Here is a 26,935-nt window from a genome sequence, read left to right on the forward strand (position 1 = left end):
CGCGGATCTGGCCGCTGCTGCCTGCTCCTCCTACTTTTCTTGGGGCCAAAGGGTAGGCCGTTCCTCTCGGAAGTAAACGCTGGAGGACTCTAGCCATGGCGGGAGCTGAGTGGGAGTCGCTGGAGCAGTGCTTGGAGAAGCATCTGCCATCCCAAGACTTGCGGGAGGTGAAGCGAGTTCTTTATGGCAAGGAGACCAGGTCAGGGGCCCAGAGGCAGAGTTGCGAGGTGTGGGGTCTCGGGAACCGAGAGGGCTTCAGGGTCTCAAGCGCTCTGAGGTGACGGTGATGAGGTCCTACATAGGCCGGCAAAACTCATAGAAATCATAGATACGACAGCCCCGGGCCGTGAGGGGTTGCAAGATTCCAGGGAGACCCTCACACATTATGCCTGGAACTAGAAGGGAAAGGAAGGGTTTGAGAGTTTCTTTCCTGGGCTTTCTCTGTGGCCACACCAGCACTCCTCTGCCCTTTGAGCAGTTTCTTTTCCAGAACCCGGCCTGCCCTCCGCGGGGTTTGGCTGAGTAAATGCTTCCAAACAGAGCCTCCTAGTAAGTGCAGTTGATTATCTGGCTCCAGTCTCTCCTGCCTGGAGTGACTGCCTTCTGGACCCTTATTGGTAGAGTTCAGCTGAATCTAATTGGCAAAGGAAACTTTTCCACTGGCAAGCAAGGGTTTAGTTACCATGTTCAATAAAAAAAAGTTTTTCCACCCCTAGCTAATCATGTGTGTCACCAGAACTCTCTGAGGGCAATGCACTATTGGATGGACACTAGATATAAAGAGCTGGAAAAGACACTTCGCTTCCATTGTTGTTTCTCTTTAGTCCAGTCTTCTCTGGAACTACCAGAAAGACCTTTTAAAAATGCAGATCACATCCTGTTGCCTTTTACTTAAAAATATGAGGGATTTTCCTGGTCTCTTAGAATGAACTTCAAACTCTGACCCCAAGAAGCACTGGCTAAATCTCCTTCCACTTCCTTGTTCATTTGTGGGCTTCTTGCCTCCCCGCAGTCCAGCAGACTACCTGCTCTATGACCTTGTGCAAGTGGCCTTCCAACAAGAACCTAATCTGCTCATCTGCAACTAGAGGGCATTGACTGAATCAATGGTTCTCAATCACTATTGGAGTTCTGGCAGGGAGACCAGACCAAAGATGTTTTCACAGCTAGAGGATATCTAAAGGTAGAATAAAGCTGTCTTTGGGGTTTTGTTAAAAAAAAAAAAAAAAAGAGGCTCTTCATACCTTTAGATAAAGGAATTAGATAACCTTTAAGGTCCCTCTCAGTGTGTCCAATGCTGTATTGTACTTCCCAGTGCACCTATAAGGTGTTATCTGAGAAGTATCTTAGCACTAAGGCTCCCAAAGAAGGTGTCTTAAATAAAGCGAGGGTATATCTCAGGCTACAGTTAGTAGGAATGGGAATTAATTTATTTTAAGGGTGAGATGAGCATATTCACATGTTCTGCTGAAAAAAAAAAAAAAAACTAGTGAGCTTATGGGTGTCAAGATAGGTAAAACTGCAGCATACTAGGAAAAAAGAAAAAAGAAATACTTCCCCACATAAGTGGCTGACTGGGACATATTCTGAAATTAGGGCTGAGGTCAGGCCAAAGACAACCATGCTAGAGTTTTTTTTTTTTTTTTTTAATCAGTATTTGGAGAACTCCAGAATAGAGAGGGATTATAATGGGTGGGAAAAGTGCTAACCAACATCTATTGACCAGTGTCTGCCAGGCCTTGTGTTGGGACTTGACTTATAATAACTGAGCAAATGGCTCCCCTTTTTCTGCTTTTTCTTCTTGGTTGTGTTCTGTTCAGTCTCTTTTAGCACTTGGGTATAAATCCTCGTACTTGCTCAGTCCTTGTGATTGGGTAGAATTCAGCTATGAGCAGGATTTCCAACTGAAGATAGAAAATTAATTACCTCCTGCTTCATCTATGCACTGCTTAGAGCCTAGCTTGGACATGGTCACCTCTGTGAAGGCCTTGTGGTTCTGGAGTCCTCAGTCCCTACGCTGGACTCCCACTCTGCTCCCTACAAGACCACCTTCTCTCTGATTACTTGTTGTGCCTAATGCAGACAATGCTTAGCTGGGCACAGTGATACTGGGGGAAAAAAAGAAAGAGAGCTAATGCTTGGTAAATGTTTGCTAAGTGAATGAGCTAAATGGCCTTTTGCCTACACCAGACAGATGAAATCCCCAGAGGACATCAACTCTCATTTTAAGATAGTCAGTACTAAGAAGCATTCATTCATTCAACAAACATTTATTTATCATTTGTTTTTGTCTTGGGCACCTGGGATACTAGGATAAGAAACCATTGAGGTTTTTTGTTGTTTGTTTTGTAGTGCTAGGGCTCCAGTTCAGAGTTTTGTGCATGCTAGGTATGTGCTCTGTCACTGAGCTGTACCCACAGCCCCCACTTTCCATCTTTTGATGATTGTTTTACATTGTGAAAGAAGGATAAAGGAGAGCCTAACAGAATTTACCTGTTTGTAGTTCAAGGATGGCAGGAAGGTTTCCCCAGGGCTGTCATACTTACGCTGTATCCTGAAGGAGACAAAGGGGTTCATTTGGAGATAGGAAGGGCTTGTGTCTCCAGACACTGGGGGACATGCCTAGTCATGGACTGCATGTTTGAAAGAGGAGGTCATAGAGTAGATTGAAGAAACCCAACAGGAGAAGGCAGGAGTGGTCAGTGTAGATCCATGCGGGCTCTGTATGCCATGCTATAGCAGTGGACATTCATCCTTATAGTAGTGGAAACACTGGGGCATTTTCCACAGTAGCCATGTCAAGAATGGACTGGAAAAGGACAGGTGAAGGATGAGAGGCCTAGAGGCAAACAGAGTACCTGGAGATGGAGAAGTGTCAGGGGCCCAGTGGACAGTGGATGGGAGGTGTGGCAGAGGTGGTGAGGATCATTCCTGGCTTTTGGCTTCTACCCCACAGGTGACTGGTGGTTTCCTATGATGAGGAGCAGCCTTTGAGAATAATGATGAGTTCAACTTTGGATGAATTGAGTTTGTTGTGTTATGTAGTTCCTAGGGCTGCCAAAATTGTAATAGTGAGCTTAAAACAGCAGTAATCTACATTTTCACAGTGGTAAAGACCAAAAGTACAAGAGCAAGGTGTCTACAGTGCCACACTCCTTCCAGATGCTCTGGGGGAGAATTCTTCTTTGCCTTTTTGTAGTCCCTGGTAGCTTCTGGGGTTCCTTGGCTTGTGGCAACCAATCTCTGCCTTCATCTTCACATGGCCTTCTCCTGTTGTCCCTGTGACTCTCTTCTTGGTGTCTCTTATAAGAATATTTGTCGCTGAGCTGGGGATGTAGCTCAGCAGTAGAGTGCTTGCCTAGCTCTAGCATCCTTGAGGCCCTGAGTTCCATCCCCAGCACTGCCAAAAGCAACAATCAAACAAAAAAAATCTTTTCATTGGATTTAGGGCTCATCTGAATAATCTAGGATGATCTTATCTTGAGATTCTTAACTTAATTACATCTGTGAAGACCCTTTTTTCCAAATAAGGTCACATTCATAGGTTCTAAATATTAAGATGTGGATATAGTTCAACCCCTGATAGGTACTCTTGGGGTCTCCATTTAGAGATGTCCAGTGGCCCTTTGTTGTGTGGAGGAAGGCCTGATGGGGAGAAGCTGTTTTAAAACTGTGCTGGAGATGATCCTCCCAGGTGGAGGAGAAGCAGGTGCAGCATGGGAGAGGCCCAGAGGGAATGCTGGAGATTCCAAATATTAGAATAGTCAGAGAAGCAGAGACTCTGAAGGTGAGGATGTATAGATGGGAGGACTCTAGAATGGGAGAGGAAAGAAGCATTAGATAGTATAGGGATGTTTGTTAGTCAAAGACAGTTTGGGCTTAAATGATGAAAATGCACGGGGCGGTTCCTACAGTAGGTAGTAGGGACCTGAGAACAGGGGGCTGAGAAGGGTGTAGGAGGTGAGGGCTGAGCTGAAAGGAAGTGTATGTGGAAGCTTCCTGTGGAGGTGGGAGAGCAAGAAGGATGTGTGGAGTGTGCGCTCTCTCTCTCTCTCTCTCTCTCTTTCTCTCTCTCTTTTATGGTGGTGCTAGCCTTGTGCATGCTAGGCAAGCACTCAACCAACTGAGCTATATCCCCAGCCCCGCTCTGTTTTTTTTTTAAATGGGAGAGAGTCAAACAGCTTTAATTGCTTTAATAGTGAATGTGGTGGGTCTATATGTAGTAACAGGGAGGGATGTCCAAGTTATGTAGTCAGTCATATGTCACCTAATGATGGGGATATGTTCTGAGAAACACATCCTTAGGTGATTTTGTGGTTGAGTGAATATCATAGAGTTCACTTACAGAAACCCAGATGGCATAGGTCAATCAATGTGGCCTTTCAATGTAGCAATGTGACAACTTAGTGTGGTCTCATTTTTTTTCTCCCAGTGGTGCTGGGGATTGAACCCAGGCCTCACACAGCCTAGGCATATTCTATACTACTGAGCTATACCTCAGCCCTTTGATGTGGTCTCTTGATATAATCAGCAGGTATAGAAAACATGATCTATATGAGGCTGCTGATGGTATTCTCACATTGTATAAATAGAAAGTACACTCTAAAATAATGATAAAAAGTATAGTAAATGCAAAAGCCAGTAATACTATTGTTGATTATCATTATCAAGTGTTATGTAACCATATATAATTTATGTGCAATATATATGATTGGTAGCATAATCGGTTTGTCTACACCAGTATCACCACAAACATGTGAAATGATACATTATACTACAGTGTTATGATAGCTATAATGATAGGAATTTTTCAGCTCCATTATAATCTTATGGGACTACAGTCGCTTATACATTCCATCTGTGATAGAAATGTTACATAGTACATGACTATGTACTGTCAAGTGAAAAAGGCAAGTTGAAGAATAGAAAATGCAGCCTGATGATTGTATTTGTAATACCTGTACCTACATAGAAAAACTGTGGAAGGAGGCACAAAACATTACTAAGGGGGACCATCTGCAAGGTATGGGCCTAGGGCTTGAGGAGGAACTTATTTTTCTTTTTATATGTTTTCTAAATTTCCCCCCTCCATGGGCATTTTCTCTTGTAAGAAATCTCTAGTTTAATAATTTAAAATACTGATGGTAAATAGTCAATAGAAGCAGAAAGATAAAGTGCCTGAAGTGAGAGGCTGCTGAGGAAGCTTGGGGCCCTTAGGCCAGGTCTGCCTTGACCCAGGAAGGAGAGGTGGGGGCCCAAGAGGGTGTGTCGCAGCCAGGACAGGAAGTGACAGCCTCTCTCCTTCTTGAAGATGGAGCTGAGGCCAGGAGAGAGGGTGGTTTTAGTTGCAGGGTGATGATAGAGGGATTGAAAGTCAACTACAGGGGCCAGGGTTGGGCTGCAGGTAGCCACAGATCCCCCTGGTGAGGCTGTATCTCATTTTCTGGTCCCTGTGCCTTCCTGGACTATGGGTGAACAGGACCTGTCTTAGTCACCATAGACTGGGTGAATTTTCAACCATTGAAATGTATTTTGAAGGCTCAAAAGTTCATTAACAAGGCATTGGCAGATTCAGTGTCTGGTGAGGATCAGTTTCCTGTTCATGATTTATGCCTACTCCTACTTGCTATGTGTACGAATGGTGCAAGGGGCAAGTAACGTCTTTTAGGCCTTTTTGGTTTTATATTCATTTTTTTTTTAGTGTATGTGTATGTGTGTGTGTGTGTGTGTGTGTGTGTGTGTATGGTACAGGGGATTGAACCAGGGGCACACTACCACTTATTTCTTTATCTTGAGACGAGCTGTCACTGAGTTTCCCAGGCTGGCTTCAAATTTGTGATCCTCCTGCCTCAGCCTCTCCAGTCACTGAGATTACAAGTGTGTGCCACCATATCTGGCTAGGCCAATTTTATATATATATATATATATATATATATACGCACTAATTCCATTCTTAGGGTTACATCCCTGTGACCTAATCATCCCAGGGCCCTATTATTTTGGAGGTTGGATTTTGACATGTGATTTTGCGGGGGACACAAACATTCAGTCCATTGCAGTACCCCACTGCATCCTCCATCAGATAACCCAAGTTCCCCTTGTGAGGTTGTAGTTCATTTCTGGTCCAAACCTTTGAAGGACCTAGCACAGGGTATACCTTGAGTGTAGGTTTTGATCTCTTAGACACTGTGGGGTAAGAGATTTTATAGGTAGTGACCAGAAAATAGAGATGCTAAAGAGAGTGTATCCTCAGAGGTGGCTGAACTGGAGGGTGGAGCAGCCCTGCCCTGCCTCGCCTCACCTTGGGCGTAGAAAAATATCCACAGGGATTGTGGAATGAGGGAGTACACAGGCTCAGGGCCAGCAGGCAGCACTTGACATAGCCAATGGGTGGGGAGATGAGGGGATAATAAGACTGATGGTGGCAGAAAGAGAAAACAGCTGTGAGCCATGAACAGAGAGGGATGTCTGCCAGGTTACAGCCAGGCTTCCTCACCAGACAGGAGCCAGGCTCCTCCACCTGACATCTTCCCAGACTAAAACCATAGGATATTTGCACAGGGCAGTTTGTCCCCGGGACCCACCAGCCTTTGGAGGGAAATAAAACCTTTCTCCTATTTTCTTCCTGTGGCTGCTCATGCATCCTCAGATAGTAGCTCCTGGAAAGCTGTGTGACTGTGTCCATGGAGGATGACTTGCCCTGAGGCTGAGGCCTGCGAGAGGGGGACGAGAGGGGACTCTTCCGTCCAGGGGTGGGAGGTACAGCGAGGGGAGGCGAGGTGTGGGCACTGCTGCTATTTCTAACCTGCCAGCGGGAAGGGAACCTTGACTATTTGAAAAGCAGGCTGATTGTCAGGGGCGGAACCGAACTCAGAGCTGTCAGGGCCATCACTTGGAAAGCGCCTGGCAGGGGGCGGCAACAGGGGGCTTGGGCTGACAGGGCTGTGATTTTGAAAGAAATGTCTTTAAGAAAGTGATTTAAAGTAGGAGAGAAATATTATTATTAGATAATGGCTGTCAGGTTATTTTTTGATGTGCTCTCTGGGTATTTCATAATCATCTCACCCTTAGATGGTAAGTCCTTCCTGGCCCAGGGCCATGAACTATTCCTCTGGGGTTTTACCCCAGCTCCTGGCATGCAACAGGTTATGAGAAGTTACTTGCTGTTTGAACAGTGGCCACTTTGGTGGATAGTTTTATAAATAATTTTCTAGCCTTTGTTAATAAACCACAAACTTGGATCCAGACCTTCAATCTGGATCCTTGGGCCTTAACCTGGGTCCATCAAACCCCACTCCCAACACCAGGCATGGAACTGGATCCCTAATGGGAACAGCAGAGGACAGGACCTGGAGATGACCCACCCAAGACTCAGCTTTCTTAAGGGCAAATGGCCGCAAGGCCCTCCTCATAGTATCAGTTCTTGGCCTCCATTCAGCCTGTCTCCTGAGCCCTATCCTCTGCAACCCTTTTCTGTTATCACAGCCTGTGCCATTCCCTAGGATCAGCATGGCCCTCTGATTCTAGATCAGAAGCATGTTTTGGAACTACTCCCTCCTTTCTGTGCTGACTGTTGGAACTTTGATCCCTGCCCTGATTTCCATAACTGCAAAACACTAACCTCTTGGCTGGTTGTTCTTCCCCCACTCTGCCAGGCCTAACCATGCCACCTCTGTGCTAAAGTCTATTGACTATTAGGTAGAGTCTGGACTCAGCATAGTGTCTATTCATGGCCTAGCCCTCCTGCTTCCTAGCCCCCTTGGGCCCTGGCACTGGATACCCTTGGCCAAGGACACTCCCAAACTCTACTTGATAAACAACTGCAGAGAGTCTGGGTTTTTCCCCTTGCAGCCCTGTGCATGGAACCCAGGCCCTCAAGTGTGCCGAGTCCACCCTGTCCCACTGAACTACACACCTATCCCTGGGAGAGGAACTTTAGATGCAGGAAATGTCATCAAAATCCTCTTCCTTCTTCTGCTCATTTAGGAAGCTTGATCTGCCCAGCAGAGCTTTCCAAGTTGCCTCGGAAGGAAACTTTGAACTACAGGGATATGCCTTTGAGGCAGCCAAAGAGCAGCTGAGACGCCCCCAGATCGTGCGTGTGGGGCTAGTTCAGAACAGAACCCCCCTCCCTGCGGATGCCCCTGTGGCAGAACAGGTACAGCCCTCTCTCTCTCTGTCTCTCTCTCTCTCTCTAAGAATTCTTTTTTTTTTTAACCTTTATTTATTTATTTTTAGTTGTAGATAGACACAATATCTTTTTATTTTATTTATTTATGTGGTGCTGAGGATTGAACCCAGTGCATTACACTTGCTAGGCAAGCGCTCTACCACTGAGCCAAAACCCCAGCCCCCAGGTGCAGCCTCTCTTGATCATAAACACAAACAAGGCTCTGGCTCACCCTTTGCTTTGAACACATCACAATCCTTGGCTGGCCACTCATCTAAATCCACAAGCCCATGTGTCTCAAAGGATAGCTAAAACACTTCTGCCGGACCTCCTTATTTTCCACCAGCCTGAACCTTGAACTTTTCTTTCTCTTCTGGTTTTTACCCTTTCTCTTCCTTACTGTTCTTTCCACCTTCCCTTTCACTTCCTGTCCAGCTGTTGATCCTGATTAAGTCCCATTTTCCAATTAGGAGGGTGCCCATTTGGCTAACTAGAGCTCTCTTCATGGGACACTGCCTCTCAGTCACCTGCCAGAAGGCCACTTGTCAGCATACACTGGCAGGACTGTCCCATGCTTTAATCCTAAAGGCAGAGACTCCTTATACCCAGAACTATTGCAGCCGATGGTGCCCACAAGCGGATAGGAATATGATAGATGTTCGTTTATGAGCTTATGGTTAGCAAATAAATGTGGGAGCATTGTGCATTTCCCTAAAGAAACATCACCACAGACAGACACAGGTGGTTAGTTTATATACTTCTTCACAGAATTCCTCCAGCTGCTCAAACTTCGATGGCTTTCTTTGCAGAATTTTCCTCATGATGTAGTACTCTTGGGAATTCTTAGGGATTCTTGAGAAACTTAAGGTCACTTGGATTCCTGGTCAGGTTCTGAATCATCTTTCATGTTGATCCTTCCTTTGCTTTTGAGGGATTGAAAGATATCAGTGGTAGAGTGCTGGCCTGGTGTGCCCAAATTTGATCCCCAGCATTCCACCACCATCATCGAAAAAAAGATATGTGGTTCTCAGTTTACTTTTTTCTCTGGATTTGTTACTTGTGAATATATCCTCCCTATCATCCCAGATGGTCAATTTGTAGGGCCAGCAATGTTCTTGCGCCCATGGCACCTAGAAGTATTTTTTTGCATGTTGGTAACATGGAGCAAATTTGTGCTGACACTATGTGTGTGTGGAGGCCTGGAGCTAATAGCCTCTTGGGGAAGAGACTGAGAGCATTGGAAAGAGTTTGTGCTCTCTGGGTTTTCAGCCTGGTTCCTTTGGTCTTTCTTTGAGTGAACACTATGGAATGTTTCTTGGAGCCAGGGATTGGGGAGCGTGTGAGATCCCAGGAATGAGACAGTAGAGAAACAGTGGCAGCAAAATGGGAACAGTGCTGCCAAAGGAGCACCCAGAGAAAGCTGGGAGAATCTGCAGAAGGCTCACAGAAGGACAGCATGTGACACAGATGTCACATATCTGGGAAAACTGAGAGGTTGGGGGAAGCTCATTCCTGACCAAGGGCACACACCAGTGCATGAAGAGTTAGACGAATCAGAAAGGTGAGTTGGCAGCTATGATTCACACAGGACAGTGGAAATGGCAGGACAAGCAAGCCCGGCACCTTGAATGCAGGATGGTGCAGAGTAGACTGTCTGGAGCCAAGGGAGCAGCTGGTCCAGGGGGAGATTTTGTGTGTGTGTGTGTGTGTGTGTGTACACATGCATGTGCACCTTGTACACAGTACACAGAATCAGATTTATTCATACTTCTCAGCAACCGCATGAATCTGGTGGTTGTTTCCCCATTGCCAGGTGAGGAAATTGAGACAGTGTCCATGGGAACCAGAGCTTCTGTACCTCCGCTTTATATTGCAGATTTTAGTCTGATGATATAACCAGCTATTAGAACCTCCCTAGCCCACTCATCTCCTCACACCTGGTCAGGTGGGAGTTTGTTGTTCTATGTGCATTGGGATAAATTCTTTCAAATCGTCTTCTCAGAAGAACCGAATGGATTCTAATCCTTGCTTTTTAAATCATCAGGTCTCTGCCCTTCATAGACGCATAGAGGCCATTGCCGAGGTGGCTGCAATGTGTGGAGTCAATATCATCTGTTTCCAGGAAGCATGGAGTAAGTCTTTTGTGATGCTTTCTCAGCTACCTTCAAACAATTGTGTCTTCTCTCCATGTTGTCAAGAGTGTCTGCTACCCTATTTAAAAAACAACAACAACAAAAATAAACAAACAACAACAACAAAACCAAAACTTCTTTCTATAGAAAGACCATTTGTCAACAACACCAGAATCCCAGGAAACCTGGCCTCCCTCTCTCACACAGGCTCTACTTGGTCATTTGATCCTTTCACTTCTGTCTTTCACATCTTTTTGAATCCCTTTACTCCTCCCTCCCTCTGTACCACTGCCCTGTTCCAAGCTACCAAATCTCTCTCAGTTTTTTTTTTTTTAAATGATAGGCATGAAACCCAGGACCTTGAGCATGTAGTCAACCACTGAGCTACACCCCCTAGTCTTCTCCTCAGCTTTTATAATCACCTCTCCGGCTGATCTCCTTAAACCCTCTTCCTCTGGCCTCTCTTAACCTTGCTTCACCTTCAGATCTTAACTCAAATCCAATTAGCCTGCCTATCTAAAATCAAGTCCTGTTATATGCATTCCTGGTACCATGTGCTTTTCCTTTATGTTATTTATTTGTTTATTTTTATTGAAATTATATGTGCTTGTGGTTTAGACTCTAAAGAGGTCTGTAAGGTCTGTTACCAAAAAAATAAAAAAATAAAAAAACAGCTGTTCTCCTACCCCAAGGCATCTTCTTTCTACACTTAGCTTGTTATTTGGAATTTACCTTTGTTTCTATAGTTACTTCCTAATTTTTCAGTTTTACGTCATTCGTGGACTTCCCACTATAGAAGTGCTTTGCCTCCTCATGCCCGCCTCTACATACATGTGTCCTTCCTCGTCTATTCCCCGTTCAGTTTCCACTGAGCCATTTTGATTTCTTTTCCTGAATAATTTTTTTGTTTTCCCTGCAGCGTGATTTGTTTTCTACATACTTAAACCACAAGTTCAACTTCATACTTTCTCCTAAATTCCTTAACCTGTTTAGACACATCAAGCAGTCTACCAATTTCCTCTCCTTAAAGGAATCTGTCCCAGAACCTTCTAACTGCTCCAGTCTGAATTAATTGCCCCACCTGCTGGTCACACAACTGATCCATTCATCATCCTGAGGAGTCTGTTTTCAGGATCATCATCCTGAGGCGTCTTCTTTCCTTCCTCTTTCTGATTACTCCTTTGGGTGGAATGGCCCCCTGAGAAATCAGAAAGAACACATGGGAGAAAAATGTTTTGGGACCTTGCACATCTTAAAATATGTGTCTTCTACAATTTGCTTGATTGTTTGGATAGGTATCAAATGTGAGGTTAGAAATAATTTTCTTTCAGAAGTTTAAACATATGGCTTCATGACTTCCTAGCTTTGAATGTTGTTGACCAGCCCAAAGCCATTTTAATTTATGACCTATTGTCTGTGACTTATTTTTCTCTGGATGATTATAGGATCTTCTCTTTTTGGCTAATGCTCTGCAATTTCATAATAATGTCCCATTGTGTGTATCTCTCTCCATCATTATTCTAGGCACTCAATGGATTCTTTCAGTCTAGAAACTTGGGTCTTGCAAATCTACATTTTCTTGTATTGTTTTATTAGATCTTTTCTCCTGTCAAAAGACAAAATTACAATAAGCATAGTTTGAAGTTCTTAATTGACTTGGTGAGTCTAGAATCAGGCAACACTGCATTCCAATGAGCTGAGAAGAAAGAAGTTGGCTTTATAAAGGAGAAGGGCTGAATCAAGTAGAAACAAAGAACAAAGAGAGGATTGGTTGCTTCAAAGTTACTTTCCTTGAAAGGCAGGAGATAGGAAGATGAACAATAGAAAAATAACTGAAAATAGTTAACATCACATTACTTCAGCTTAGTTTTGTGGTAAAGATTAAAGTAGAGGGAATGACAGTATCATACTGACTGAAACTGGTCTGTTTTGGAGATTTGGCTATCATTTCTCTTTCTTAAGGTTGGATAACAACTTAGGTTTCTGTTTGATGATGTGGAACTTTAGTATCAGTAATGCCATTTTGATTTTTAGACTGGTCCCTTATTCAACTTCTTCCTTTTATTGGATTGGAACTGCCACTCATGCATTGAGGCCTACCATGGACACCCCCTCCTTGGTGGGGCCCTGGAGATTCTCTCTGGCAGAACCGAGCACTTTGTCCTGCCAGGTTGTGCAGCCATCCCAGGTCACAATCTATCTCTTCCTCTTTAGGCTGGCAATTTCCAAGGACAGAACCACGTCAGAGTCAGGAGCCTGGCTCATTGAGTGGTCCATCATGTCTTACCCTTTAATTAGAAAACTATAGTTGGGGCATTATAGCCCCTGACCTCACCCAGCCTCCATTCCTTATCTCCATTCCTCTTGAAGGTTTGTTTATGTTGGAGTATTTGTAAACAGGAAATAAAAGCCATTAAAAGTGGAAATGGAGAGATTTGGAGGCCTTAGTGACTTGAAATGAAATCAGCATGGGAGATTGTATTCTCTAGGGGCACTTGAGTCATTACTAATGCTCTGAAAGCTGAGAATTAATGGTCATTAGAGAGCATTTTTGTTATCAACAGCTTTTTTGTCATCTTCCTTAAAATAGTTCATTTGTCTTCACCTCACCAAAGGGACACAGGGGAGCCGTAAGTCTGGTACCAAGGCTCTTGGGGGTGGTTGTTGGCAGCACTTGCTGCCTGTTTGGGGCATGGAGAGGCTGCTGGTACCATTGGTGGTGTGCTCACTCTGGTGCAGTCCTAGGACCAGGCATCCTGGGACTAGAGGAATTCGGAAGCTGAGGCTTCTCTTTCTACACAACTGTTTCTGGGGGTGTCAGAGAAGACCTGCCCCTTAGCACAACTGGTGTTGTGGGGGGGAAATATTATCTACCATTGTGGTTTTAAAATAGGCCACAAACCCCCATGCCAAGGCAGTTGAACACCAAAAAGTCACATCATGAAGCATCCTACAGATGTTTTTCTAAAGTTGGTTTGTTCAGAACTGGTAGAACAATAGCAGACATTTAGAAATGCATCTAGAAAGTGATAGAATGCTTGCCTATCGTGTGTAAGGCCCTGAGTTTGGATCTCCAGCACTACAAAACAAAACAAAAACCAGTTAGTTTAATGAAATTTTCTACTGAATTAATTCCCTGGCAGGGTCTAGCCAAAGATCATGGGAATAATGCATTTATCTTTGAACATGCTTATCTTTGAACATGCTAATTCTCATTTCTGAAGAAGCCTCCTTGTCCCTGGGAGAAGGAGGGTCCCAATAGTGATCTCCTGTAGCTGAGCTGAGGAGCATACCCAGAGGCTGTGGGTGATAGAATTCTAACCTTTCTCCCCTTTACAGCTATGCCCTTTGCTTTCTGTACGAGAGAGAAGCTTCCTTGGACAGAATTTGCTGAGTCAGCAGAGGATGGGCCCACCACCAGATTCTGTCAGAAGGTAAGACATTAACTGCTCCTCGAACAAGAGCTACTGAACCTGCATGGGTCACAGAGCTGGCCACAACTGTCAGCTGTGGCTCTTTGCCATGGAAAATGTAACTGTTTGGTTCTTGTTTTACCAGATAAAGTAGATAAGACTGTTTGCCACCTCTTTTTTTTTTTTTTTTAAGTGTATGTTCACTTAAAAATCATAGACCTTCAGAGCTGGAATTGACTTTGTGGCTTTTTCAGGTGAGGAAGCTGTACCTCCTATAGAGGTGGTCTATGACTTCTATATAGTAAGTCCAGGGACATTGATTCTTTGTCCAGAGTTTTGCTTACTCCGGTCGCCATTTGCTTGCGTCACGTAGGTTTTGATGCATGATCTGTCTCATTAGGTAGAAATTTGTTTTGATTTTTTTTTAATTAAAACATCATAACACATGTGATATGATCCCATTTATATGAACTGCCCAGATAAATCTCTAGAGATGGAAAGCAAATTTGTGGTTGCTAGGGTCTGGTTTAAGGAAAGAAGGGGAGTAGCTACTCATAGGGATAGGGTTTCCATGAAACCCTATCATGGGGTGATGAAAATGTTCTAAAATTAGATCATGGTGATGGTTACCACAATTCTGTGAATCTACTAAAACCCACTGAATTTCATACTTTAAAAGAGTATGTGAATTATGGTATGTGAATTATGTCTTAATAAAGCTGTTATCAGAAAAACCCATAACAGCTGGGTGAGGTGGCTCATGCCTTGTAATCCCAGCGGCTCAGGAGGCTGAGGCAGGAGGATTGCAAGTTCAGATCCAGCCTCAGCAACAGCGAGGTGCTAAGCAACTCAGTGAGACCCTGTCTCTAAATAAAATACAAAATAGGGCTGAGGATGTGGATCAGTGGTTGAGTGCCCCTGAATTCAACCCCTGGTACCCTGAAAAAAGAAAAAAGAAAAAGTGATGGATATTAACTTATCCTTATTCTCATCCATAATGAAGGAACTCCTCTCATTTTTCTGTCTTCTCTTTCAGACTTCATATATCCTTAAAAAGTTCGGGGGCAGAGCTATAATCATAGTGATTTTTATCAATACTAAGTTGTGATTCTAAATATCAGTATTCTCAGACTATAGGGGGAAAACAATCTCTTGTTTATCAGATTGTTGATTCCTTGCTATGGAAAAGAGAAGGGGACTCCTTAGGGGGCTATTGCAGTTCATAAGTCTGAGCTAGGGCTAGAAGAAGGGTGTGAATGAGATCTGATGCCAGTCAACATTAAAGGGACCAGAGGTTCAAGGTCACCCCTTAGGAATGTAGCATCTGCTATGGCTAAAATGTGATCCCCAAAGTTGCTGTGTTACAAACTAATCCCCAATGTAAGTGTTGAGAGTGGGGATGAGCCTCCGTGCCTGGCCCCTCTTACCCATTTTTATATGTACAGTTCAGTAAAGTATTTTCACATTGTTGTGCAACACATCTCCAGAACTTTTGCATCTTATAGATCTGAGACTCTGAACCCATTAAACAATAGCTTCCCTTTCCCCTGCTCCCAGCCACTACCAACCACCATTCTATTTTTTCTTCATGTGATGTGATTACTCTATCTTATATAAGTAAATCAGAGAATATTTGTCCTTTTTTTGACTTACTGGTTTCTTTTTTATTTTTATTTTTAAATTTTATTTATTTATTTATTTTGTGGTGCTGGGGATTGAACTTGGGCCTTGTGCATACAAGGTGAGCACTCTACCAACTGAGTTATATCCCCAGCCCTCTTTTTATTTTTTTTAACCTCTATTTTATTGATTTATTTTTATGTGGTGCTGAGGATTGAGCCCAGTGCCTCAAACATACTAGGCAGATGCTCTACAACCCCAGCCCCTTGACTGGCTGATTTCAATGAACATAACGTCCTTAATGTTTATTCATGTTGTAGCATGTAATAGGCTTTCCTTTTTTTTTTGAGGGTGAATAATATTCCATTGTATGGATAGACCACATTTTGTTTACCTATTCATCTGTTGATGGATACCTGAGTTGCTTCTATCTCTTGGCTATTGTGAATAATGCTGCTATGAATCTGCATGTAGAATTATCTTTTTGAGTCCTGCTTTCAGTTCCTTTGGGTATATATCCAGAAGTAGGATCATGTAATTCTATATTTAATTGAGGGGTGGGTGTGGGGAACCTCTCTATAGTTTTCCATTTAATGTTCTTACCAGCAGAGCACAAAAATAATTATTATGGGCTGGGGATGTGGCTCCTCAGTGGTAGAGTGCTCACCTAGCATGTGTGAGGCACTGGGTTTAATTCTCAGCATTGCATAAAAATAAATAAGTAAAATAAAGGTATTGTGTCCATCTATAGCTAAAAAGATATTTTTCAAAAGAATAGTGATTATTCTTGTTTAGTTAACCACGGGCATCAGGATGACAATGACATTTAGTGTTCCAGACAACTGCTATGAGTGATAGCTCCAAACCAAGCCCAATTATTCAATAGGATCATTCAGTTCTTCTCCAATAAAAGAACTTTAATGGGTTGGGGTTGTGGCTCAACGGTAGAGTGCTAGCATAGCACATGCAAGGCCCTGGGTTCAATCCTCAGCACCACATATAAATAAATAAAATAAAGGTACTGTGTCCAGATACAATTAAAAAATAAATATTTATTTTAAAAAAAGAACTTTAACAATTGATTTGAAAGTAGAACTCTGAATTATTTATATTTCCAGCTAGCAAAGAAGCATAACATGGTGGTGGTGTCCCCCATCCTGGAACGAGACAGAGATCATGGGAATGTTCTGTGGAACACAGCCGTGGTGATCTCCAATTCTGGAGCAGTCTTGGGAAAGACCAGGAAAAACCATATCCCTAGAGTGGGAGATTTCAATGAGGTGAGCTGCATCACTGTGCTTGCTCTTTAGTCTACAAAGCTCACTGGGCTTTCTGTGTGAAATAACGTGGTGCCATGTAATGCTGGAATAGTATGGATGTGACGCTCAGAGGGTCTCATGATGTTGCCATGCATCACACAAGCAGATGATATTCAGACATTATCTGGCAGGTGAGCCGCAGACACCTGGAGCACAGTGGAATTTTTATACATTTTTAAACTATAACCTGATATGACTTCTTGAAACTATCCTTTGCAATAAGTGGTACTTAAGTTAAAACCAAAGTAGTGCACAAATATGAAATGATTCCTGAAGCCCCTTACAGGATCTGAGCACCTAGCCCACCATAGTCCAATCCTAGTTTTCAGGGTAGCATTGCTCGTCTGTGGCTCCCATGGTGTCTGAGTTGGCCCAAGTCCGTGTATTGGGTGACAGGGGGTGAATATGTATATGTGTGTTACATGAGACTTCTCATTCCTGTTGTCAGGGCATAAATCAGGGACTGTTTTGGTTGGTTCATGTCAATTCATAGGTGAGTGAGATGGAGGGAGTGGATATTGGAAGAAGGGAAATGAACTCCACCTAATGCCTAAGATATTAAATCTGAATATGATTTTCAGTAAGTGCAGTTTCAGTTTTTGGTCCTCCCTCTGCAGTCACAGGGCTCTCAGCTACTCTTATGCTGGTTGAGTAGACAAGAAATCATTTACAGGGCTAGATGAGGTTCCCCAGGAGAGAGAAGAACCCAGGTTTCACAGTAACAGCTGGGGGTGGATGTGGGAAGACATGCCCCTCACCTGTTTACCCTCTGATTAATTTTTAGCTCCCACAGATAGCAGAGGGCAGGTCTCAGAACAGGATATGCTCTTGCGTCGGCCACGTGTGCATATCCTGGTTGCTTCCTGATCCTCATCAATTTTGAAATGAATGAGAAGAAACAAAGGCTCCGAGGCAGACCTATTTGGAATCCACCTTTCCCCTCTGTCTTTGCTTAATGTTGTCCCTGATAATGTTCCTCAGCTGGGAGAGCTCCCCTCTGTCTGCCCTGCAGGTTTATCCTTAACCCCTGGCAGGAGGCCTAAGGCGCTTTCTGTGGGCTCCACTCTCAGATTTGGCCTTAATCAGTTAAGCAAGTCTCATGGCTACTCAGGTGACAGTTTTCTCTTCCAAATAGGAAGAGGATTGCTTTGAATGAGTACAAGTTTCTTCAGCTGCAGACTTCTGTATAAGGACATATGGTTGGTGTAGACATCAGTTAACTCTTGTTAGCATGGATCAAACCTCAGCCTTTACTTGAAACCTCACCATAGTTTATCCTTGAAAGTTGCTTCAGAGATTTTTGACATATCACAAAGGAGATTGTGGACAAATGTTTAAACCACAGTGATTTTCCTTTGGGGTTGGTTGGTTATTGTATCTGGATTTGTGTGTTTGTATGTGTGTGTATGTATCTGTCTGTGTGTATTTTAACATTGAAATTCTGGAACTTGTAGAGTCTACACCCAAGAGTGTTACTTTTAGACTACTAGTCATATTTTTCTGTTGCGTCTAAGGAAAGTGAAATTCTTGAAGCTCTGAAGCATCAATATGTGGTCCTTTGTTTTTGTTTTTCAGTCAACCTATTACATGGAGGGAAACCTGGGCCATCCTGTGTTCCAGACCCAGTTTGGCAGGATCGCAGTAAACATTTGCTATGGGCGACACCACCCTCTCAACTGGCTCATGTACAGCATCAACGGGGCTGAGATCATCTTCAACCCCTCAGCTACCATTGGAATACTCAGGTCACTCAGTGGGCAGGATCTTGGGGGCTTCTTGGGGCCCAGACACCATCTCCTCCAAAGGCTGGGCTGTGGGACTTAGAGATACATTTGGTAAACTGCAGCAGGCAGGTGCAGTCACCAGGATGTCTAATAGACCTGAGCCCTAGGATTGTATGTTGCTCATTTGACCTGCTTTTCAGTGAAAAGACTTCTCAGGATGACCATTACAAGCGCCATCTCCCCAAAGAGTCACTTGCTCTCCTCTAAGACTTAACTTTTGCTATGATTCTGAACACTGAGATGAAAATAATAATCCCTACCCTCCTCTGCATTCATCAGGATTCAGAAAGCCTCACTTTTAACTCTTGGAGCCCAGTAGGTGCCTGACCAGTGTTAGCTCCTGGACAGGAGGTTACAGATTCCTGATCCTCAAATCTACAGTGTCCACAGGGGAGAATGGAAATCCAGATGAGAAAGGGAACAGGTGAGGAAATTGGAGCCCAGATGATACTCAAGAGATCAGTCCAGGTGGGGGCTGTGATTGTAATTCAGTGCTTGACTAGCATGTGTGAGACATTGGGTTCAATCCTCAGCAGCACATAAAAATAAATAAATAAATAAATGTACAAGAAATACAATAATATTATAAAAAGAAAGAGAGAAAGATCAGTCCAGGAAACTTGTTTTTAACCAGCAAAGTGTTTTCCTTTAATAACATCTAACAGCTAGTATCTGGGTGTCAGCCCTACTCTTTAACAAACAAAACTACTCTGGTTAAGGCAGCACTGGGAGCTGGGATTGGGGAGGCCCAGACAGCCCCTAACGTCATGGGTAGTACCCCTCAGGGCCGCATATTAAATAAGCAAGTGAGATAAAATAGCAGGATGTGGTGACATGCCTGTAATTCTAATGACTAGGGAGGCTGAAACAGGAGGATTGTAAGTGTGAGGTCAGCCTCAGCAACTTAGCAATATTCTGTCTCAAAAAAAGAACTGGGGAGTAGCTCAGTGGTGAAGAAACGTTTCTGGCTTCAATCTCCTGTACTGGGGGGAAAAAAAAACCCTACACACTCGTGCCTCTGCCATTTGGCTCTTCCTCTACGTCTGAGCATTTGGGTGACTTCCAGGTTTGCATCATTACAAGTAACAGAGCTCTAGGAATTTATGGGCAAATACTTCTCTCCCCAACTCACTTCCTCTAAAGCAGAGAGCCTGCAGCAGGAGATGCTGGCATCTACTCTCTGAGGTCCTTGTTGCCTGGGCTTGTCCTTACATGGGGGGACAGGCAGGGGTAGGTCTGACGGGCAACTTTGAGATTTCTGTCAGTCCACACTGTCTCTCTTGCACAGCAGTTCTCTGATCAGGTCATATTGCAACCCCTAATCTCTTACCTCAGGTCTACCACCCTGTTCGTGTAACTGGAGGTCTAGCCCACATCCAGCAGGGGTGCTGTGGAGTAGAAGGAGAAAATCAGGCCTTGAATCTTCCCTTCAGTAAAGGCATATTCTTCAGAGAATATACCAGGGTCCCATGTCAGGGTTAAGTAAATTTTAGCTCATCTCTTCCATGGGTTATTACCACTAAAAAGAGTCATTATGAAGATAACGAAGCATCACGACAAAAGCCCATGAGCAATAAAAAGATGTATCCAGGCTGTGGTCAGAACTCTGTAAAAATTTTTGGCCTGTGGACAAGGATAGTTGTAGAGTATGGAAAAATGACAACAGGTGGTTTATTAGGAGGGCAGGGATTCCAGGTGATTTTCTTAAAACAATCAATGATTATTTGAAGAACTGGTATTCTTAGTACAATGCCAGGCAACCTCTCACGTTGGATCACAACTTCCAGAATCATCTATCCCCTGTTTGCTCTATCAGAAACAGACAGATACACATGAGTGCCTGAACTGTGGGTCAGCAAGGTGTCCTTGTTCGTTTTTGTGTCCCACGATAGACTGGAAGTGCTTTTTTATTCACTGAGTCATGCTGGCAATCCCAGGATGTAGGGTTAGTGTTAGGGTTAGGGGTATCCGGCAGAGCCCAAGTGACCAAACATTCCTGCTCTGTATGTTCATGCATCAGAAAGTCTGTTTCTCATCCCCTTGCTGCATTTGGCCTTCCCCCTGGTATTATTTTTAGGGGTTTGTGTATGATACATTGGGAATATATCAAATGTCCTTGTCCCTACACCAGACTCTTCAAGATTCCTGCACACAGTCGACTCTCGTGACCCTCCAGCTTCCTTTCTTTGGTGGTTTTGAGAGCATACATTTCATTGCCAGCTGTGGGTTTGAGTCCTACACAGAACACCTCCCTGGAGAATTATAAGAAAGATACTTTATGGCAATCACCCCACAAGTGTCTTATTTAATTCCTGAAAATGTCATCTATGGGTGTGTTTCTGTAAAAATCTTTTCTTAAAAGTTTTGTCAGCTTGGCTTAGCAGGTGGGGGGAAAAAAGCAAAATGAGTTCCCTCAATCAAGCCAGTGATTTTTTTCCCCCTTTTCCAGACTCATGAATCCTCCTGAGCATTAGGCATATGACAAGCACCCACCCCCTCCACCTACTCCTTGGTTTAAACCAGGTGCACACTGACAGGAAGGAAGATTCTGGGGCATTTTGCTCCCAGGCCCTCAGTGTTTGTAAGTGGGCATCGCTTCTGCCCATCTAGAATTTAAATGATGCTCTTTCTCAGACAGGAGATCACCAGTGAGCAGAAGGCCCACTGAATTCCATGGCACATCTTGGTTGGAGGGCTGGAGAAGGATGGGGTCTGTGGTTGGGAAGAGGTCTCTCACTGCACTCTCCCTTTGGTGGGTGCTGGACTGAGGAAGGCTCACAGCTCAGCTGTGCCTGTAGGGTATCCAGTTAGGGAACCAGGAAGTTTCTGCTTAGAGGTGCATGGTTCAGAGTAGGAAAATAGGAAGGCACTGGGAAACAAGGACCAAACTCAGAGGTTATAACTCTGCTACAAAGTATGACTCCACATAACAAGACATATCCTAAATTCCTTTCTGGTTACTCTGTCTGAAATCTCCCCCCTTGGAGACTGATTTGCAAGGTAACAGCATGGTAGGAGAGTTAGGGTGGGGCAGAGAAAGCCCATGCTCCGCCCTCACAAGCCAAACACACAAGCCAAACACCCAAGATCCCAAGGTTCCAACTCCCTTCTGACATTTATGAGGAGAAGTTCTTCTTAGCCCAGCATAGAAAACAGATTCCCAGAAGGAAGGAAGAATATAGGAAATGAAGGCTATGGAAGAACCACCATGTGGAGCTTCATCTGCATGATCATTTAGTCTTCACAATCTCCTTTTGAGGAAGTTTTGGAGAGGGAAACTGAAGCTCAGGATAAGGATTTGATCCTTCTGATAGTCAACCACAGCCTTGTGGCTTCTGCCTATAGCAGGCCCTCCCCAAAACACTTTGTGAGCTTAAGCAAGTTGCTGAGGACAAGTTTGGTCTGCTTTCAGGTTTGAGGTGACCCTTGGGCATAGTAAGTCTCCCTGGCTGTCCCCACTCTAGGCCTTGGAAGGCCAGTACCAGGTGTAGCTCCAGGCTGAGCATCCACTGAGTCTGGCTAGAGAGTTGGCAAACTTGTTCCTCCTTTTCCTCTCTTACAGTGAGTCCCTATGGCCAATTGAGGCCAGAAATGCTGCCATTGCCAATCACTGCTTCACTTGTGCCATTAACCGAGTGGGCCAGGTAAGTCTCTGAGGTATAGATGATTAAAGGAGCCACTGTTGGTGGTTGTAGTGGAGACATATCACATGTTTATTTTGCATACATGTCATAAATCTGGAAAGGGACAAAGCAACTTGGTTTGTGATTTCTGTTGTTGCATTTAGCTGAAACAATTCTGAAAGAATCTTTGATCTGACCTCATTCTCTCACTTCTAAGTATCCAGTTTGTTATTTTCCCCATATCAGTGGACCCCACCCACTGAACAGTCTTGACTACCAAACATAATGCATTTATCACCTAATAATCCTTTTCCTCATTCTTATTAATCACATGTCAAACTCTGATACCTTGAATTTTTTTTGTTCCCCCCTCCTCACTTTTTCCCCCCAGGGCCAAGGACCAAACTCAGTCAGGGCTTTGCGCATGGCAAGCACTCGGCCACTGAGCTAAATCCCCAACTTCACAGGTCAAACTCTGCTCAGAACATCTGATCAGTCTGAGATAACGAATTTTTCCACACTAAGTCTATATGAGTTGTCAACATAAACCTGATGGGGCTGGGGGTAGCTCAGTGGTAAAATGCTTGCCTGGCACGAGTTAGGCCCAGTACTGCTAAAAAAAGAAAGGAAGGAAGGAAAGAAGGAAGGAATGGAGGGAGGGAAAAACCCTGATTTTTAAAAAATGTTTTAAAACTGTAGATGGACACAGTACATTTTTTTTATTTATTTTTATGTGGTGCTAAGGATCGAACCCAGTGTCTCACACATACTAGGTAAGCTCTCTACCACTGGGTTACAACCCCAGCCCCAAATGCTGATGTTTTGGTTAGCCTGTGTGATTCCATCACAACTTGATGTATAAATTTCATTAAGCTTTAGAGAAAATATTAAAACAGTATATGAGGGCCCTCTCCTCCACCTTTCATGTCTTCACAGACCCCAGGCTGAGGTCTTGCTGCTTCAGGAAGGCCAACTTCACATACTTTCCACAGCCCTGAGAATTGATCAGTGCCCAATGTGTTTCTTTTCTCCCAAACTATAAACTCCCCAAAGGCAAAATCCAGGTCTTTACCATGCTTGTCAAATTCTCCACTGGCTGCCTAATCCTGGGTGCTCAGAAGGACATTTAACAAGTATCTGTTGATTGCCCAGAGAGAACAGACCCTGCATCTTACTTTCACTATTTCCAAGCTAACTCCCTGTGGCCCGGCTTGCTATTCATGGTCTGGCTAAGTGTTCTGGAATGAACATTGTGGTGGTGCCACCTATAGGTTTCTCTTATACTCTAATCTTACTTCACAGGAGCACTTCCCCAATGAGTTTACCTCTGGAGATGGGAAGAAAGGTATGTTCCGTGTACTTTCGTGGTGATGGGTCTCATCCCCCACTTCTCTGTTTGCTTCCTCTGGGCAAGGTCTGTCCCATAGCCTGTATCTGCATGCCTGGCGACTAGGAGGAGGTGCTGACTTCTCTGTTTTGTTGCCCTCTGTGGGGGAATCTGACTGTGGCCAGGTCCTGGACATGTGACCACTTTGTTCCCCAGATAAGGAGCAAATGGGAATTATATTAGACTCCATTCCTTCACTGGGATTGGTGTAAAGATGGACTGAGGAGATGTAGGGGAGCTCTTTGTGAGCTCCTGAAAAAGCTGAAGGGCTCTCTTGCAGCTTTCAGACCTCCCTCTCTCCATTCCTTTGTCCCCCCCTCAGCTGTACAAATGCCCCTCAAGTCAGCATGGATTGCCTGAGTTTCTAGGATCTACGGCTTGTTTTGATCTAAGGGAAGGTAACACCTCACCTCTGCTAGGACTACTACACCCTTAAGTCCCACTTTCTAGGCACTGATGTGAGGGAAAAGCTGTCCCCTCAGCAAGGAGGTGTCTGGAGGGGCCTGAGCAGATATGTTTCCCAAGAAAACACATACTGGAGGGGTCTTAAAGCCTTCCACATGAGGTCTTGGACTGTACCCCAGATCCACACTCCAGTCTCAGCTTCCTGCTGACAAAAGAGCAAAAGAGGCAGGGAAATAAGAGTTGGGGCCATGCTAGGTAGGCCCTGCCCTGCAGCCCACTACTCTTCAGTGGCTCTTAGCCCCCCGTGACTCATGAGGGGACCAAGATGTGAAGTGGGGATGAAGTGACCTAGCTGTCATGACAAGTAGGGCTAGAGTCTCCAGTTTACTGAGTGGGCCACCACAGGAAACAGGCCTCACAGGAAGCCCCTAGAGCCCCCAAGGCTTGTATTGTGGGTAGCTGATGGGAGTCAAAACGTCTAAAGGGTGACCTTTAGAAGTTTTCTCAGTGACTGTAGGAAGTGACACAGGAGTGACCTTTACAGCCACCTACTGGGCCTTCGGGTCTGAGAAGGGAGACAGGCCCTCTGAATTTCTGCATTTGGAAGATGCTGGGGAAAGACGTATGAACATCTTGTTTTGAGCATCCCTTAATGCACCTGCCTCTCTACAGACCTTACATTGTGTCTGTACAAACTCATGGCCTCTTCCATTTTCTTCTTAAAGCTCACCATGACTTTGGCTACTTTTATGGCTCAAGCTATGTGGCAGCCCCTGATGGCAGCCGGACTCCTGGGCTCTCCCGTAGCCAGGACGGGCTGCTGGTTGCTGAGCTCAACCTCAATCTCTGCCAGCAGATGAGTGATGTCTGGAACTTCAAGGTGGGTCCTCAAGTTCCTTCCTGTTACCCTGCTCCTCTTTTTTGGCCCTCATCCTGCTCACAGAGCTGTGAACCGCAGTTAATGGTGTTTTCCCTCAGAGACAGCTTACAGAAGGTGCCTCCTTTAGACCAGGAGCTCCATGTTGGGCCTGGTCTCTGCCTGCCTGCGGGCTGTGGGGAGGAACTATTGGATCAAACAATGCACAAGCAGCAGGCCTCCATAAATTCTCTCATCTGATTTAGATTTTAGGTGCCTTCAAACAAATTAATCTCAATTTAATTTGTCCAGAGAATAGAGTGGATTGGCTTGTCTAATCCTTTTTCCTTTCCAGGCATTTGCACTTATCACAAGATAAGTGTGCATGTCTGGTTCTGCCTGCAGCCAGGCTCCACAGTCTGGCCTTGACAATAGTGGGAAATGGGTCACACAGAGAAATGGGATCTGGGCCTGGCTCTGCCTTCTGTCAGTCACCCTAAGCAAGCACCTTCTGCTCCCAGGCCTTAGGACTCCCAGATGTAAAATGAGAGGCTTAACTCAAAGGCTGCCTGCTGCCTTTGAGACTGATACTCTGTGTCATCAAGGGTTTGAGAGGAATGTAGGTACCTGTCATCCCAGGATGGAACAGTGGTAGACAAGGACAGGACCAAGGCAGGGTTTATTGTACTCATGTCCAGTAGTATTTCCACCAACTGAGTCCCCATTGATGAGCAAACCACCCAGCAAATGAACGTCACATTGTTATGACTGAATGGCATTACCTATGTGACTGGGAGGAGCCCAAGGGTTCTTGTCCAGACAGTTATGGGCTCTAGGCCTTACTCCCCTGCTTTCTTAAATATTGGTCCTTGAACACAATCCCCAGTCTCAGATCTTTGCCAGACAAACAAGGTGTTACCCATGACCATCTCTTGACATGCCACTCCTCTTGGATAGCTCAGATTAATGCAGAATTCTACCTAAATCAGAAGTCAGAGCTGAGAATTCCATCCCTCCCTCCCTCCCTTCCTTCTATCCTTTCTTTTTCCCTCCTTCCCTCCCTCCTGTACTAGGGATTGAATCCAGGAATGTTCTACCACTGAGCTACATCCACATCCTTTTTTATTTTTTGTTATGTTGTTTTATGGGGTTGGGAATAGAACCCAGGGCCTCATGCATACTAGGCAGCCCCAGCCCCATCCCAGCCCTTTTAATTTTTTATCTTGAGATAAGGTCTCACTAAGTTGCTAGGGCTGGCCTCAAATTTACAATCCTCCTGTCCCAGCCTCCCAAACTTCTGGGATTATAGGCATGCCAGCCAGCTCTTTAACAAGTATCACCAGGAGCAGTAAACAGAATGTTTTCTCATGAGCTACTTTCTTGAAGCAGAAACATTCCCAGCTGTGCTGAGGCTTTTTGAAGGAGCTGACTTGAGATGGAAGAATGGAAGGCATGCCAGAGACTAGTCTCTGTGTCCATAATGAGATGCCACATGGAGCAAACAGACCAAAAACTCAGCCAAGATATCTGGGTTCAAATCCTCAGCCTTTTCCACTCCTGGCTAGTGACCAGGAGTAGATCACTCCCCTCTCTGGACTGTAGGCTGCTCTTCTGAGTTGCTGCAGGACCACAGGACACCCCTCCTCCCTCCTCCCTCCTCCCTGGGGGCAGACCACATCTCCTGAACAGGCAGGTCACAGAAGTCACCACAGGCTGGAATAGGCTGTATGAATCACTGGAATCAGTGCTAAGAGGTCACAGTGGGGTTGCTTCTCTACGTTGGTATGAAATTGTCCTGTCAACCAGTATTTCTCACGGCTGCCCCCCAGTGGCAAGAAATGGTGGTGAGTAAGTGATAAGTGTTTATAAACAGGAACCTCGAGAAAGTATGTCTGTGTTTTGTTTTCAGATGACAGGCAGATATGAGATGTACGCACGAGAGCTTGCGGAAGCTGTCAAACCCGACTATGTCCCCACCATCGTGAAGGAGTAGCTGTCTTCTGTCCCCATTAGATGAGCAAGTGGGGCAGGCTTCACACATCCAAGTTCTCCCTAATTATGTTACTGTCCAAATGGATTTTTAAATGCCACAGCAGGAGTAAGGTGGAATTGGAATGACTGCTAAATGGGTACAAGGTTTCCTTCTGGGGTGATGGAAATGTTTGGGGACTAGATAAAGGTTATGATTGTGAATATATTAAATACAACTGGATTGCATACTTTAAA

General features: G+C 44.6%; 1 protein-coding gene and 1 long non-coding RNA gene across 5 annotated transcripts; one reads left to right on the plus strand and one right to left on the minus strand.

Annotated features, from left to right (window-relative positions):
• Positions 1 to 29: 29 nt before the first annotated feature.
• Positions 30 to 26,935, plus strand: Upb1 (beta-ureidopropionase 1). 4 transcript variants are annotated; one of them, XM_048785037.1, is made up of 11 exons: positions 38 to 199; positions 7,987 to 8,158; positions 10,215 to 10,302; positions 13,642 to 13,736; positions 16,454 to 16,615; positions 18,230 to 18,399; positions 22,001 to 22,082; positions 22,806 to 22,834; positions 23,364 to 23,406; positions 24,579 to 24,733; positions 26,619 to 26,935. In XM_048785037.1, the coding sequence occupies exons 1-10, from the start codon at positions 96 to 98 to the stop codon at positions 24,711 to 24,713; spliced, it is 1,080 nt and encodes a 359-aa protein (XP_048640994.1). In that variant the 5' UTR covers positions 38 to 95; the 3' UTR covers positions 24,714 to 24,733; positions 26,619 to 26,935. The 4 variants fall into 4 exon arrangements, with proteins under 4 accessions (XP_015355790.1, XP_015355791.1, XP_048640994.1 ...); XM_015500304.1 differs by lacking the exon at positions 22,806 to 22,834 and having other exon boundaries at positions 30 to 199; XM_015500305.2 differs by lacking the exons at positions 7,987 to 8,158; positions 22,806 to 22,834 and having other exon boundaries at positions 30 to 167.
• Positions 9,909 to 13,596, minus strand: LOC125611124. Its single transcript, XR_007341261.1, has 2 exons — positions 11,384 to 13,596; positions 9,909 to 10,381 (listed from the first exon to the last, which is right to left on the minus strand). It is a non-coding gene; the product is annotated as an uncharacterized LOC125611124 (long non-coding RNA).

This window comes from Marmota marmota, unplaced genomic scaffold (assembly GCF_001458135.2).
Source record: "Marmota marmota marmota unplaced genomic scaffold, marMar, whole genome shotgun sequence".
In the NCBI taxonomy this organism is placed as follows: Eukaryota; Metazoa; Chordata; class Mammalia; order Rodentia; family Sciuridae; genus Marmota; species Marmota marmota.